The 15,709-nt window shown below is 54.4% G+C and overlaps 1 protein-coding gene across 2 annotated transcripts; it reads left to right on the plus strand.

Annotated features, from left to right (window-relative positions):
- Window positions 1-68: 68 nt before the first annotated feature.
- Window positions 69-14,986, plus strand: ENO1 (enolase 1). 2 transcript variants are annotated; one of them, XM_036090537.2, is made up of 12 exons: window positions 69-208; window positions 3,043-3,136; window positions 5,446-5,541; window positions 6,927-6,985; window positions 8,743-8,812; window positions 9,215-9,348; window positions 9,784-10,006; window positions 11,291-11,488; window positions 11,978-12,179; window positions 12,933-13,041; window positions 13,212-13,270; window positions 14,518-14,986. In XM_036090537.2, the coding sequence occupies exons 2-12, from the start codon at window positions 3,052-3,054 to the stop codon at window positions 14,585-14,587; spliced, it is 1,305 nt and encodes a 434-aa protein (XP_035946430.1). In that variant the 5' UTR covers window positions 69-208; window positions 3,043-3,051; the 3' UTR covers window positions 14,588-14,986. The 2 variants fall into 2 exon arrangements, with proteins under 2 accessions (XP_035946430.1, XP_035946429.1); XM_036090536.2 differs by lacking the exon at window positions 69-208 and adding an exon at window positions 529-686.
- The last annotated feature ends 723 nt before the right edge of the window (window positions 14,987-15,709 follow it).

Consider the following 15,709-nt stretch of genomic DNA (forward strand, 5'->3'; position numbering starts at 1 on the left):
CCCGACACGCGGCCCCCGGCCCCGCTGCAGACCCGGCCCGGGAGCCGGATCGAGGGGCGCGGCCGCCAACGTCTCCAGGTCGGCGGGGTCTTCCGCACCACACTGCGGGGCGGGGCAGGCCGGGAAGAGCGGGCAGCTAAGGTCGTCGCCAAGGTCGTGGGCCGGACGTGAGGCGCCGGAGCGACGCTGCGTGCGTGCGGGACTCGGAGTACGTGACGGAGCCCCGAACCCTCATGCCGGCCGCGCCACCCCGCCCCTCCCCGGGGCCCCGGCGCCATAGACCCCGCTCGGCCTGGGGTCCCAGCCGGGGGCGGGAGCGGAGGGCGTCGGGGCAGGGACTCGCCCCCACCCCCACGGAGCCGCGGGGTAGTCGGGACCCCCCAACCCCGCTCCGCTCCACGTCCCTGGGTCGTCGCTCCCCCCTCCCGGCCACGGCGGCCGCCGCAGTCCCGCCCCTTCCCGGGAGGTGCGGGCCCGAGTGACGGCGCGCCGGGCCAATGGCGAGGCGGCGCGGTGGGGGGGCGGGAAGTGGGCGGGGTCTCGGGGAGCTGGGCAGGAAGTCGGGGCAGGCGGCGCGGAGACGAGCTTTGGGTACTCGGAGCGCGAAGACCTTGCGACTTAACGCTCGTCCTCCGTGCCTGCAGCATCCTCTGCTTCTTTCCCGGGCAGCGCTATCCGGCGGCCAGGTAGGGACCCGGGGAAGTGCTGCCGGGCCGGCGCCCAGGCCTGCGGGGCCCTGCCCTTGGGTCGGACGGGGACGTGGGATGGGCGGGTAGGCACGTGCGAGCCGTGCTTCGCCGGAGGGGCAGGAGCTGATTAGCCCGGGATTACAGATTTACGGGGCCGCAGCACTGCTGGGAGCTCGGGAGTGGGACTCGCGGGGCTTTTGTGCAGCGAGCGCGGAGGGTGCAAGGGCTTGGGGAGATACAGGCCTAACCCCGGGTGCTCGCTAGAACCAGGCCTTTCCTAAAATGGAGGGAGGGGCAGGGACAGGAGAGAGGCCCAGAAGCCGCGATCCCCTCCCCCCACTAGCAGCCCCGCTGGTGGCCCTCGGCCTGCAGTCGGGAGGCTGGTGACGGAATGGGCAGCGACTAATGAATGGAACTTCAGAGGGTGCTTGCGTTGCATAATTGGGGAAAGCCGTCCGGGTGACCTCGCCCCGGTCAGGCAGGAGGTGCTCCGGCTCCCCGGCCTGGCCATCGGCAGTCGGCCCCCGATCTGACATTAACAGGACGTATTTTAAGAAAACTTATGTTCGTTGTTTCTCCTGCAGTGTGGTCTTCTGCGCGGTGTAGCCCGTGGGTGAGCCGCCGGGGACACACGTAGGCCCTGACTGCCCGGTCCACACGTGCCCCCCCTGGTCCAGGGTTCAGTCCAGGCAGATAAGCTGTGAACACTCCTGGTCAGGCCAGCCCTCCTTGCTGGCCTTGCTTACCGAACCTTAATAACTTAAGGAATAGTTTTCTATCCAATTTAAAGATAAGTTGAATTTTATTTTCACACCCTGAAATAAAGCATTTTATCGTAATGTCACTAAAATTAAACAAAAAACGACATCTTAGGACAGCATGAGGATATAGTGTAATAAAGATGTTTTAAAAGTGCATCTAAAACCTATAAAGTAAGTCTGGGGTGGCCTGGGGATGGGGGGAGATTGACTGCAAAGGGCCTGAGGGGGCTTTCTGGGTGGTGGCAATCATACACAGGTTTATCATTTGCCAAAACTCAAAAGTTAACTAAAATCTTAAAACTAAAAAAATACATTGAAACAAATTGGCCTTTTATTTATCTAGTAAATAAAAACTAGATACTTTTTTATTGGCTAATGAATAAAACTCCATTGTTGCATAGACCGCAGGGCCACAGATGTGACTTCACTGTCTAATTTTGAAACTTATAAAAAAGAAAGATGCCATTTGCTGCTTGAGAACATTCCAGACAAGATCCTGGAGAGGATCCCAGCTAGATAATGGCTCTGAACACTAGCCCAATTCCGCTGGGCCACTTTCAGTCCTACAAGATCATCATTTCTTCCTTAGAAGGGCGGGGGGTCGGGGGGCGGTGAGAAAGGACTTTCTTTGAGAACTTGGTAGATCTTTGTAGCTGCAAATCTTTTTTTTTTTTTTAAGGTGCTTTCAAAGAAAGCCTCTTCCCTTGGAGTATCTTAGCATTCAAGGATAGAATCTTTTTTTTTTTTTAAGTTAAGATTTTATTTATTTGACAGACAGAGAGGGAACACAAGCAGGGGGAGTGGGAGAGGGAGAAGCAGGCTTCCTGCTGAGCAGGGAGCCCGACATGGGGCTCGATCCCAGGACCCTGGGATCATGATCTGAGCTGAAGGCAGACGCCCAACGACTGAGCCACCCAGGCGCCCCTCAAGGATAGAATCTTTATTCTAGTTTCAAATTACGACATTTCATCCACGTTTTTTGAATGGGTAAAATGCCTATTGAGAGAAATACTAATTAGATGTTATTTTTGGTGTGTCCTGTCTTGCTAAAGATCCAAGTACTGTGAAATGTGAAAGGCCCAGAAATTGGCAGTAACAAGGACCACAGTGTACAGACCATGTCCCCGGCTCTGAATTCAGTATTCTACTACAAACCAGATTTTCCTCCTTGGATCACCTTGGGGTTTTTTGTCCTGGATGGGTTTGCTTGTGACCTTCACGTCCCCTTGGTCCTTACGTGGTCCCTTTCCATTCCCATGCCAACCCTCGTTGAATAACCCGCTTCAGACTGCCTTATCTTCAGCCATTCTGCATGCCAACAGCACATTAATCTTCCCAGTTGTTTTTGGTTTCTCTCTGGCACACATGACCAGGCTTTCTTTGCTTATAGGACAAGCGCTGGACTAGTGGGGTTTGAGGCCCTGCAGAGCTGGGCCCAGCAGCCTTTCCCCAGTCTTGGCAGCCTTCTTGCAACCCGTATCTGTCCAGTACAAATTCTTTCTAGTCCAGGAATCCTCAGAAGTGATTCTTCGAATGAATGACCCAAGGCTGCATGATGGTTGATGGGAAATATGAACTGTGTTTCCCCACAGAAAGTCACCATGTCTATTCTCAAGATCCACGCCAGAGAGATCTTTGACTCTCGTGGGAATCCCACCGTTGAAGTTGACCTCTACACCTCCAAAGGTATGTGCACCTTTGTTTCTGCACCTCCCTTACCACGCTCCATCTTTTTAAAACTTAAAGGGACAAAGCCTTTGGCAAGGAAAGGTCCGTTGTAAAAAGCCTTGTCCTTCTGATGTACACGTGCTGGTAGGTTGTGGTTCCTGACTCCCAGGAGATGGGGAGGGTTGCCAGGCATGGGGTCCTTGTCCTGCTACTGCTAGGTATTTCAAACAAAACCGCTTGGCTCCCAGGTCATTGAGGTCAGGGAAGTAAGGTGACACCTCGTGCCTAAAAGGGCCCATCACTAGTTTGCTTCACAGCTTGCTCTGAGCAAAAAGCAGATCTGGGGTGGGGGGATGGAGCTTTCTCACTTGAAAAGGAAAGGGCCCGGGAGTGCAGGTGTATGCAAAGTATTCTCGTTTTTTGTCTCCAGAAATCATTCTTAAACCGAGGATGGGGAACAATTCTTACGTGTGGGTGTGGGGCACTCTAGAGGCTCTTCTTTTTTTTTTAATCTGGCTCTAAGTCCCCCCTGTGCCTATGTGTGCACAGGGGTTTGCCCACGTGCAACAAAAAAATAAAATGGGGACTCTTAAAAGCTTTCCTTTTTGTCTAAATGGACCTCGTTGGCGAGGTAGGAAAAGAAGCTTCAGGCAGAATCACCCAGTGGTGCTGAGCACACAGACCTGCCAGTCGGAGCTGAGTCACTGTCTGTGGAAACTGCAGCCCTTCCCTTCCTGTCCTCCCCTCCCCCCTTGCCCAGGAAAAGAAAGTCCCTTGAGTCCAGGCATCACTGAGCAAATCCCTGCTGCGTTCTGCCCAGGGTTACTCACTGTGGTGGGTGCTCTCGGGAGCGGGGTTGCTTTGAGCGTGTGCTTCACGCCTAGGACCATGGGTTCTCAGAGGATGCTGGGACTTCCCTTTCATTTTACAAGATTGGCTTGCTTAGTCAGAGGGTGGAACTTTCCATTTAGAAATTAATGGACTTTAACCAACAGTGGAAAAAAGACTCAAGATACTAAAAGATTGTTGGGAAGGGGGCATTTCCTTTGAAACACTTTAAAATGATCAAAATTAATATTTTTTGGTATTTAAATGAATGGAACTCTCTTGTGTGTCTCTTGGTGCTTTTCAAAAACAGGAAATTGTGGATTTGTTAAGAGCCTCTCATCACTTTTTTTTTTTTTTTTTTCCAATTTACTTCTTAGAGCAGTTTTAGGCTCACAGCAAAATAGAGCAGAAGGGACGGAGAGCACACACACCCCAGTCCCCACATGCTCACAGCCTCCCCCACCAGAGTGGGACGTTCTGCATTGACACATCATCACCCAGAGTCCATCGTTCCATTAGGGTCACTGGCTTTCACGGCTTCCTCACCACGTCCAGCTGTGCACACACGGGCATAGTAACCGATCATCTGATTAACGTACCTGGTGGTTTTTTCCCTCTTTGTTCATATGCCTTCGGCCCCCTCAGATGGGGAGATTGCTTACAGTTTCAAGTAGATTCTAGAGGCTGCCTTCATTTCCTGCTCCCCTGGACCTGTCTGCCCTTGTAACCAGATCACAACAGTACCTTTATTGACTCTGCCCTCCAAGATTAGCCACATTCATGCCCCAGGGTATAGGTCTAGCCAGATGGCTGGGCTCCGTGTCTGAGTGCATAGGGCAATCCTTCGTTCCACCCTCTGACTAAGCAAGCCAATCTTGTAAAATGAAAGGGAAGAATTTAATAAAAGTGTTATTAAATTCACACCTTTATTATTTTTATTTTTTATATCTCATAATGTTTTATTGATTACATGTTTGAAATGATAATCTCTTGGATATATTTGGTTAAATAATATATTAAATGAATTTCCCTTGGTTTCACTTTGTAACTTCAACACAGCTACCAGAAAGTCTTAAATCTCTGGAGTGGCTGGCATCGTGTTTGTGTTGGGAGGTGCTGCTGGGGGGGGTCCCGGGCCAGCTGCAGGGCACCACCTGGGAGCTCGTTAGAGATGCACACAGAGTCTTCAACCTCCCATTTCAGAACCTGTATTTTAACAAGATCGCTTGGTGATATGTGTGTGCGTTAACATTTGAGAAGCTCTGCTTGAAAACTTCTTCCTTAAACTAGAGAAATCCACCAGCTTTGCCTCAGGGTCCGCCCTAGAGACTGGTACCAACGTGAAAGGCGGGGGACACGGACTGTCTGAATCTCCCAGTTGGTGGAAGGAAGTGGCAGTGTTCCCTAAGAGATGCCATCTGCGAGGGGGCGGGGCTCCGGCGGGGGCTGAACTGTGTTTCTCAATCGGGACTCTCTTCCCCGCCCTCCCTCAACATCAGGTCTCTTCAGAGCTGCTGTGCCCAGTGGTGCCTCAACTGGTATCTACGAGGCCCTCGAGCTCCGGGACAATGACAAGACCCGCTACCTGGGGAAAGGTAAGAGTCGGCGCCCGGCCCGGCCCGGGGGAGTGTGGCTGTGCGGCCCTCCCATGCCCGTGTGCCTTGTGTTCGAGGGCAGCACCCCTGACTGGGCCTGGGGTGGTGGTGAGCACGTACACAGGAGAGCTGGGAGAGATGGCCTGTCGATTCCAGCCTTCCTAAACCAATAAACTCGGGGGGCACCAGTTTTAGTGCTTCTCTTACCGTTTGTCTCCAAACTGGAAAACTCCTTGGGTAGGCCAGGGAACCTCAGGCTAAGGAGACGTGTTAACTAATACTAACTGAGGAGCCCTGCCATGCTCCCGGTCTCCGAGGGTGTCGTCTCAGGAGAGGATCTGGAAGGTCTAGCCCGTGGCTCACCTGCAGATCAGTCCCGGTAGTTTGAACTTCCTGGTGATGGGCTCACAGAGGCACCAGTCCGGGCAAGCTAGCCTCTGCCGGGCTCCGTGCGGATGAACCTGTTACTGTTGTTGCGTCGCTCCCCTTTCTGTGGACAGAGTCTGTGTGGCCGAATTGAAGAAAAGCAGGTGGGGCCAGACCAGGCATTCTCAACAGGGGCAGTATCGACCCGGGGGTGGAAATTGGTCCTTGGGGGAGGCAAAAATATCCTACGATTTTACCGTGACTTACGGCCCTCCAAAGGGCCACAGTATGGATGGACAGTGTATCCAGTATTACATTTTCAGAGGAGGGCAATAGGGGAAAAGTCTAAAAAGACTGCAGGGGAGCGGCAGAGATGAAGTGAGCTGGGGAAGCCCGGGGCTAGAGATCCAGCGATCGTGTTGCAGAAAGGCAGTTTGTCCTGTGGGAGCTCCCGCTGCCCACGGCCCGGGCGGGTACTGGTCTGGAGCCGGGCTGTGCCTCACTGTCATGAGGGTGAGCCCGTGGTCCTGCGACTCCCCTGCCTTCCTGTCTCCCTTTCTCTCTCTCACTCCCTGTCCTTCACAGCCTGTTCTCTTCTGAGTCTGTCTTTTTTCCTTCTCCGTCAATCTCTACTGGTCAGGTGTCTCCAGACCCGTTAAGTATATTAATGAGTTCCTGGCACCAGCCTTGTGCACACAGGTAATACATTGGACATCCTGTAGTTTCTATGGCTGGTGTTCCCAGTGCATGGTCTTGCCAACTAACCCCCCTTCAGACATTCTGAGATGGTTGCTCTGTGTGTGGCTTTAATCCTTGGGGGTCCTAGGTAAGAGCACTCAGACTGGGCCAGAAAGTACCCTGATTCTGGGGGGACAGAAATGGGGATTTGAAAGCGGGCCCGTTTAAGGTCTTTGGGTGGGCTTCTGGGTATTTGGGTTAACATCATTGGTGGTTCGCTCAATGCTGCTCAAGCCTGTTTTTCCTTAATGTTGGTAATTTGATATGATTGTTCCTTCTAGGTGTCTCAAAGGCTGTTGAGCACATCAATAAAACTATTGCACCTGCCCTGATTAGCAAGGTAGGACCCGCCTCCTGGTAACTAATGTATTAATGCCCTCGGCGCGTCTCCCAGGCCAGTGGGCTTTCCTGGTTGGTTATGGAAGAGCTTATTCTGAGAGCTAAAGAAGCCAGTCGGATTCCCTGTCATGCATGAGAATGATCTCACCTTTTCTAATCCACCCCCTGCCTGTGTGTCCCTAACAGTGCATGGAATTGGATCAGAGCAACGGGAGAGACTGTCTCATGGCCTCGATTTTGCCCTCCAACTATCTTGTCTCATGGCCTCGATTTTGCCCTCCAACTGTCTTGACCTTGGGGAAGTTAAGATCCAAATTTTAAGAGCGGCTCTTGGGCGTTGAGCATAGTATCCATGGTGACCCGACTATTTTTCATGAACTAGGGAATTATTTACTGTATTTCTACTGACTTTTTTTTTTTTTTAAACAAAGGAACTCTGGTTAAATAAAATCTGAACTTGGAAAGTAAGCTTACAGAAAAGTTGAGCTGCTGTGGGTAAAGTGGGGAGGGGGACAGACAGCCCAAAGCCGGCCCCAGCCTCCCATCTGTTCTTCTTGGGCATGGTCTCCCCCCAACCACCCCCGAATTGTTCCCGTACACCAGCAGCGATGGGGCTCCTATTGTGTGTCTCTCCGGCGTGCTCACCGTGGCCTGCCCTTCGTGGCGCTCGGTAATCGGTCCCAGATGGCTTCTTGTCGCTGCTCTGCGGGCTCACACGCTCCGAACCAGTCTCCTGGGCACCTCCACACACCCTGTTCTCTGTGCCTTGTGCCCTTACCTGGCGTGACTAACACAACGAGCAGGCCTTTCCTGGACATTTTTCTTCCCTTGGGGGAAACAGTTCTTCAGTCAAACTCTTGATGAGGGTTTGCCTTAAGCCGTCATCCTCGAGTGGTGGCTCCCTTTTGCCAAACGAGCTTTGCCAAAAAAGCCAAAAATGTCAAATTATTAATGTGGTATGATGGAGTTACGGATGGTTTTCTTTTCCTTTTTTAGTCTTTATACAAAGAACATTATAAATTAATACATTGTTATGATCAGTTGTGAAAGTTTTAAAGTAGTGTCGACTTTCAGTAAATTTCTTTGAGCTAATTTTTAAGACACCCGTTTTTGGGGGTTTGGGGGGGTTTTATTCCCAACATGGAGCCCAACTCGGGGCTTACACTTAGTACTTTCTACTCTGACCAGAAAGACACTTTTTGATCAGTCAAGCATTTTGCTAAAAGATTCCGGACTCCCTGCCAAAGTCCTGTCTCATAAGATAACGAAGTTTGCCATCACCTAGAACAGCCGAGAGCGGTGGTTATGTCACTTAACCCTTTGAGGAGCACAGCTCGCTTGCACAGAGTTCTTTTCTTTATTGTCCCCCCAAATCACACTCTTCCGTAGTGCTACCTTTGTTAGCATGTACTGGGCAGTTCTGTCTTACGTGTGATGTCACTTCGGACCCGCTGGGTGGACTAACCTCTGTGACGCTGGGACCGAACCTTCCACATTACATTGTCAGCTCCCTGGTGCTTGGAGAAATGCCCGATAATGGGAGAGCAAGGAAAGCACAGTGTTGTGTCTCCTGTTTTCTCTCGATCCCTCCCCTGCCCCCCTTTCTTTTGCCTACCAAACAAACGTATAATATAGAAGCGATTCGGGCTTTGCACGGTTCCAAAGTTACCTGGGCTCTGTCACGGGAGTACAGAGGTCCTGCGGGGGGTGACTGCAGAGGTCCCCCCCCAGGTGACTGACCCTCTGTCCTCCCTGTAGAAACTGAACGTCGTGGAGCAGGAGAAGATTGATAGACTGATGATCGAGATGGATGGGACAGAAAATAAATGTGAGTTGCTGGGGGTGGTGTGTGCTGGTCTCCCGAACACCTTCGACCCTCGGGGGGTTTTCGGGGCCCCTCGCCTCAGCTGAATAAATTTTTTAGTTTTAAACATCAAGAGCAACACCAGGTGAGGCAGCACTTGTGTAGGGTTACCCAAAAGAGGCTTGTGCTTTAGAATAAATCACGTAGTTTGTGGAATTTGCCCGAGTTCCATTGACCAAAGAAAGGGCTTTCTCTTAGGGGGGAAAGCAGGTGAGTCCCCGTGCAGGGCCGTTGCGTTTCTGGGTCGGACCCGGGGAGTAGACGCGGTCAGGAGAGGAAGGGTTCCGAATCCAGTCCGGGGTGGGGATGCAGGCCAGAAGGCCGCGAGTGAGAAGTGCCTCAACTTCTGTTGTTGTTCTGTTCCAGCTAAATTTGGTGCAAACGCCATTCTGGGTGTGTCCCTGGCTGTCTGCAAGGCGGGGGCCGTGGAAAAGGGGGTGCCCCTGTACCGACACATTGCTGACTTGGCTGGCAACGCTGAAGTCATCCTGCCGGTTCCGGTGAGTGGCTTGGAACCTCCCAAGTGAGCAGTTGGGGGTTTTTGCTTACTTGTGGGGACCTGAGACCTCCCACATCTTGGTCTCATCCACATGTGACTGTCCCAGCACAGTGGGGCAGGCAGGCCCTGGAGGTCTTGGCTGCGGACCCCTGCCACTTGCTAGAAGTGCCCCTGGTACTCCACATCTCTTTAACTGTTGACGAGGGGATGAAAATCATGCTGGCCTTGCTGGGTTGAGTGTGTGCGCTGAGGCAGCAGCCAGTCCTCAGGACAGTAAGCTCACCCGGTGGCGATCGCTGCCCTTCCTCAAGAGAGACCCGGTGAGCATTCTAGAGTCACATGCAGCCCCCTCTGGGAGCCGTGCGGTCGGATGTGAGGGGGCTGCTGGGTGGGACTCTCCGGGGCCAGATGGTCGTATTTCCCTGTCTCTCCCTAGGCTTTCAACGTCATCAACGGTGGTTCTCATGCTGGCAACAAGCTGGCCATGCAGGAGTTCATGATCCTGCCCGTTGGTGCGGCCAACTTCAGGGAGGCCATGCGCATCGGAGCTGAGGTTTACCACAACCTGAAGAATGTCATCAAGGAGAAATACGGAAAAGATGCCACCAATGTGGGGGATGAAGGCGGCTTTGCGCCTAACATCCTGGAGAACAAAGAAGGTAAAGGCTCTGGTCGGGGGTGAGGGGGCACGTTCTGCAGCTCGGCCCTGGCTCTGTGAGCCCATGTGCCACACCTGTCACTCACCAAGTACCTGCCAATGGAGTTCTGGGGAGGGATGTGCGAGCTGGCACTTAATTTTCAAAAATAACAAGGAATTTCCTTATTAATTTGATTCCTGAGTCGCCTGGTTAGTTGTTTAAATTAAGCTCTTGCCATTTTTCTTTCTTTCTTAGATTTTATTTATTTGAGAGAAAGAGAGCGGACACGCACATGAGTGGGGGGAGGGCAGAGGGAGAAGCCGACTCCGCCGAGCAGGGAGCCCGACCCTGGGCTCCATCCCAGGATCCTGGGATCATGACCTGAGCCAAAGGCAGATGCTGCACTGACTGAGCCCCCCAGGTGCCCCTATGTTCTTGCCATTCTTGCACCACCCCTTGGCGGCAGAGGTTTGAAGTCCGTGTTCAGTAGATGCTCTCAGTCCGGCCTGCGACCATCACCCCCTCAGCTCATTCCACCACAGGAACGTTTACGCGGCGCCATTTTGCCTGGAGCCCCTAGACACAGGCTTAAATGTATGAGTTGAGTCGGACACAGGGAGTCTTGGGACAAGAACTCCTGGCTGAGCCTTTTGTTGTAGAAGGAAAGGAGGGTTCAACCACATTTTGTTGCCTTCAGGGCAACTAGTGAAAGAAAAAAGTGCCCATCCTGCTCTTCGGGTCAGTCCTAGGAAATGCTGGTGCTCAGCCATTTTGACCTACACAAAATGACTCTCTCACGTGGTTTGATGTGATGGCTTGGACGTCTGTGGTGTGGAACAGGCGCCGAGTGTCTGTCCCCATCCGTACGGGCAGCACTGCCGAGGGAGGCCGAGCCCGAGCCCGGGCTGGGGACAGCAGGCCGCGGAGGCAGGGCCTCGCCCTCCCCCTGCCCTCCTGGGCTCCCAGGCCCAGCTCAGCTCTGTCGAAAGCCCGTTGCTCAGGACGGCCGAGCTCAGCTGGCCACCGTCACGGTCTCGGCCAGCACAGCTGCTCCTAGGTGCTGCATTCGGGAGCATTCGTCAGTGAGAGCGCGTCTGAGTTGAGAGTGAGGTTCCCACTTGTCTGCTGGGGGCCCTGACCAGCGGTTTCTTGCTCCAACGCAGAAAAAGCACTGGAATCATGGAAGCCATGGCTGGGGCCAGAGCACCTCTCGGGCTTCCTGTTAGGGTTCCTGTTCGGCAGCTGTGGAAGGGAACTTCGTCCCCCTGCGTGGTTTCCCACCTTGTCCCCACCCTCTCCTTGCAGCTCTGGAGCTGCTGAAGAACGCCATCGGGAAAGCTGGCTACACCGACAAGGTGGTCATCGGCATGGACGTGGCTGCCTCTGAGTTCTTCAGGTCGGGCAAGTATGACCTGGACTTCAAGTCCCCCGATGACCCGAGCAGGTACATCACACCTGACGAGCTGGCCAACCTGTACAAGTCCTTCGTCAAGGACTACCCAGGTGAGTGCCCGCTGCTGGCCTGGCGCGGTGGGCTCTTCTGTCCCCGGCACAACCACCTCGGGGGCGAGGAGAGCCGGCTTCGAGAACTGACGGCCGGGGGTGAGGCTCTCGGGGAGCTGGTGCTCCTCTGGGCGTCCCCTAACGCACACAGGGTAGAGACCGTAGATACTGTTTCATGGGGGCGGGGGGGGGGGGGGGGGGGACACTGAGGCACAGAGTGCGTTAGTAATTCACTCAAGGACACTCGGCACGCGCTGGAGCAAGACTCAGACCGGGAAGTAACGCAGTTAGCGATCGTGCCCGAGATGGGCCGAGACCAGCCCCGCTCAGCACGTGTGGGGGCCCAGGACTGCGGGCGGCTTTGGTGGCCTGTCACGGGAGTCGGTGGGCAGGCAGAGTGTTTCCGGGGCCGGAGCGGGGGGAGCCGGTCCTGTCCTGCGGGGGCGGGGGCGGGGCCGGCTCGGGTACAGACGTGGCTCTCCTTTCCAGTGGTGTCCATCGAGGACCCCTTTGACCAGGATGACTGGGAAGCGTGGCAGAAGTTCACTGCCACCGCCGGTATCCAGGTGGTGGGGGATGATCTCACCGTCACTAACCCGAAACGGATCTCCAAGGCCGTGGGCGAGAAGTCGTGCAACTGCCTCCTGCTGAAAGTGAACCAGATCGGCTCCGTGACCGAGTCTCTGCAGGCGTAAGTGCCCTCGGCGGGGGCGGGGCCTCAGCCCGGGCTCCTGTCTGCTGCGGGGGGGCGGGGCCTCAGCCAGGGCTCCTGTCTGCTGCGGGGGGCGGGGCCTCAGCCAGGGCTCTTCTGCTGCGGGGGCGGGGCCTCAGCCCGGGCTCCTGTCTGCTGCGGGGGGCGGGGCCTCAGCCCGGGCTCCTGTCTGCTGCGGGGGGCGGGGCCTCAGCCAGGGCTCCTGTCAGCTGCGGGGGGCGGGGCCTCAGCCCGGGCTCCTGTCTGCTGCGGGGGGCGGGGCCTCAGCCAGGGCTCCTGTCTGCTGCGGGGGGGCGGGGCCTCAGCCAGGGCTCGGCTGCTGCGGGGGGGCGGGGCCTCCCGCCTGGGGCTGGAACACAGCTTCCAGCTTGAACCCCGGCTGGCTTCGAAGTAAGCAGTGGCACCGAGGGGCCTGGGGCATTGGGCAGCTGTGGCCCAATCCTGACCACTTCGTGATTCTAGACTCGTGACCTGGTTTTTCGTGGAGAACGTCAGTCATAGGCACTGTGGGGAGACAAGTCTCTCCCCTCCAGGGGGGCTGAACCCTGATTTTTAAATGTGACCTAGAGGCTGAGAAGGTCCTCAGGGCTCTGTGAGTAGAGAGAGGAAGGTGAGGATTATTGTCCCACCGGGGCTGAGGAAGCCTGGCATCAGGAGGGCCCAAAGGGGCCGCTGTGCCCGGGAAATGAAGTCCCACCGTCACAACCATCTGGGTGGTTTCCTGCCTTCTAGGTGCAAGCTGGCCCAGTCCAATGGCTGGGGCGTCATGGTGTCGCATCGCTCTGGGGAGACCGAAGATACCTTCATCGCTGACCTGGTGGTGGGACTTTGCACCGGGCAGGTAAAGAGCTGCTTGACTCTTCTCTGACCTCAGCTTCCCGAACACGGTACCAGGAAGGAGGGGGGCAGATGGGGTCCTGGGGGCCCCTTTATCCCCTCCTTCCTGCCCGAAATGCTCACGAAGATTGAATGTCCATGACAAGCATAGTGACCTTTCTTTTCCCCTTCCAGATCAAGACAGGGGCACCTTGCCGATCTGAGCGCTTGGCCAAGTACAACCAGATCCTCAGGTAAAGAGGAAGCCTCCCCGCACCGGTGTGTGGGCCCCGCCCTCCACTGGGAGCTCCTGGCTCTGTGGGTGTGTGCAGATGCCGGCCGGGGTCCTGGCCTGAGCAGTGTGGGGTTGGGGTGAGCTGGGCGTAGAACCTAAGGCACCTTGTGGCATGGCCGGGAAGCTGGAGCCTGAGCCGGGCTGGGCTGCCATCTCCTGGGGGAAGAGGGAACAGGTCCCCTTTCAGATAATTTAATCCTAGAATTTTTAGAGCTACAAGAGAGCCTGAGTGATTACCTAATTTAGCACCCATGTTTTGTGGCGAAGGAAACGGGGGCTCAGAAAAAGGGCAACAGGAGGGGTCCCACTAGAACCCAGTGCTTCTGGATGTTCTGTCCCCCCCCCCCCCGCCTTTTTTTTTTTTTTTTAAAGATTTGATTTATTTGTCAGAGGAAGGGGGAGTGGTGGCAGGCAGAGGGAGAAGCAGGCTGCCCGCCTGATGGGGGACTCGATCTCAGGATCCTGGATTCATGACCTGAGCCAAAGGCAGACACTTAACCAACTGAGCCACCCAGTCGTCCCGTTCGGGTCCCTTTTTATCATAATGGGTCCTTGGGACGCTTCTGATCGAGGAGACGTGCCTCTTTTTTTTGTTCTTTTTCCAGTCTTGCAGGAAAAGGACAGTCTCTTTCATGAGTCCGCCCCATGTTACTCTTCCTTAAACTGGGACGTCCCCCCCCCCCCACGTCGGCAGCCATCGGCACTCCCACAGGGCTTGTTTTCTGACACCTACGCTTCTTCCTTCTTTACTGGAGAATTTTAAGCACATTCTAGTCATAGGATATCACCTATAAATACCTTAGTCTACATCTCAGAAGCATTTATGTTTACTTGTTAGCACCACAGTGCCATGAGAGTGTCCGGGATTCACGGTCGTTCCGTGACACCCACGCCGAGTGCTCGTGTGTCTGAGCTCCCCCTCCTTTTGTCCCCATGCCACTTCTCTGAAGAAACTGGGTTGTCCTTGTGTTAAAAAACATTTTTTCTTATATTCCAAGAAATAGCAGTTCTGACCTTTCTTCTAGTTTGTCTGGGGGTGGGGGAAGGCGGGAGGAGACGGGGCAGCAAACGGCCCACTTGCTGGGGGAGCTGGGTGGATGGGAGAGCCGGATGCTCCTCTCTGTCTCTGGGTGGGGAGATGTGGGCCTTGGGAATGGACATTTGACTTCTCTTTCCCCCTCCCCTCTCTCTCCTCTGCTTCCTAAGAATTGAAGAGGAACTGGGTAGCAAGGCTAAGTTCGCTGGCAGAAACTTCAGAAACCCCCTGGCCAAGTAAGCTCCAGGCGGCGCACCCTGAGTCCTGTGGTCCTGAGTCGGCCCATTAGACCTCTGCTCCCCTCGGGCAGCTCAAGGCCCCCAGCCGAAACTGGCCAGGGCCCCTGCTAGTTAACTGCCCTCTCCCCTCCCTGTGATGTTCTCACTGCTTCCTTAGAACTTAGAACTGCTGCAGAAGCCAAACTTGACCATCTGGGACCCTGCTGGAAACCCTAACTCTAATCGTGTGATTGGCCCAAGTCATTGTTTTCTCACCTCACTTCCCACCCAGTGTCTGGAGCTGGGTCCAGAAGATTGAATGTCTTCTATCTACGTCTGTCTACTTTATAATCTTGAGGTGTCCACAGGCGAGATCCCCAGTGGTTTTGTGTGCAGAATAAAAAGGCCTCAGTGACCTGTAGGAATGCTGTGTGTGTGTGTGTGTGTATAAAATAGTGAGTCTCTTCGCGTTGAGTGTCCACGGAGTGTTGGCATTGGGCTGTGGGCCTATAAGAGTTGGAGACTTTGTCATCATCACCAAAAGGGCCAAGGGCGCTTGGCTGGCTCAGTTGGTAGAACACACGACTTTTTTTTTTTTTTTTTTTTTAAGATTTCTTAGTGGGGAGAGGGAGGGGCGGGGAGGGGGAGAGAGAATCTCTAGCCGACTCCTGAGTCTGCTGCAGGGCTGGATCTCAACCCATGAGATCATGACCTGAGCTGAGACCAAGAGTCAGATGCTTAACTGAGGCACCCATGCGCCCCTGAGCACACAATTCTTGATATTGGGGTTGTAAGTTCAAGCTCCATGTTGGGTATAGAGATGACTTTATAAAAATAGAGTCTTCTAAAAAAGGGGGGTGTGGGAGGACCAGTAGTTGGGGACATGTCATAAGTCCTTGGGCAGAGTAGGTGAAGAGAAAGGGGAGAAAGGGGGCATGTTGGATCCTTCAACAGAAGTGGGGTCCATCTTGGGAGGCAGAGCCTGACTTAAGGTTCAGACATCTTACTGGGGAGACAATGCAAATGCAGAGCTATTACAGATGGTCTTGGGGTGGTGGTTTCTAGATCATGGGACTGTGTCATTGTCCAAGCTGGAAGGTCTGCCAGAGTGCAGGTAACCATGCTGGGCAGGCTGGACTGTGGT

This window comes from Halichoerus grypus, chromosome 5, assembly GCF_964656455.1.
Source record: "Halichoerus grypus chromosome 5, mHalGry1.hap1.1, whole genome shotgun sequence".
Lineage (NCBI taxonomy): Eukaryota > Metazoa > Chordata > Mammalia > Carnivora > Phocidae > Halichoerus > Halichoerus grypus.

Coding starts and splice junctions, on each gene's coding strand:
- ENO1 (XM_036090537.2), top strand. CDS start 3,052: ATGTCTATTCTCAAGATCCACGCCAGAGAGATCTTTGACTCTCGTGGG. Junction 6,986..8,742: donor CACCTGCCCTGATTAGCAAG/GTAGGACCCGCC, acceptor TCCTCCCTGTAG/AAACTGAACGTCGTGGAGCA. Junction 13,042..13,211: donor TGGGACTTTGCACCGGGCAG/GTAAAGAGCTGC, acceptor TTCCCCTTCCAG/ATCAAGACAGGGGCACCTTG.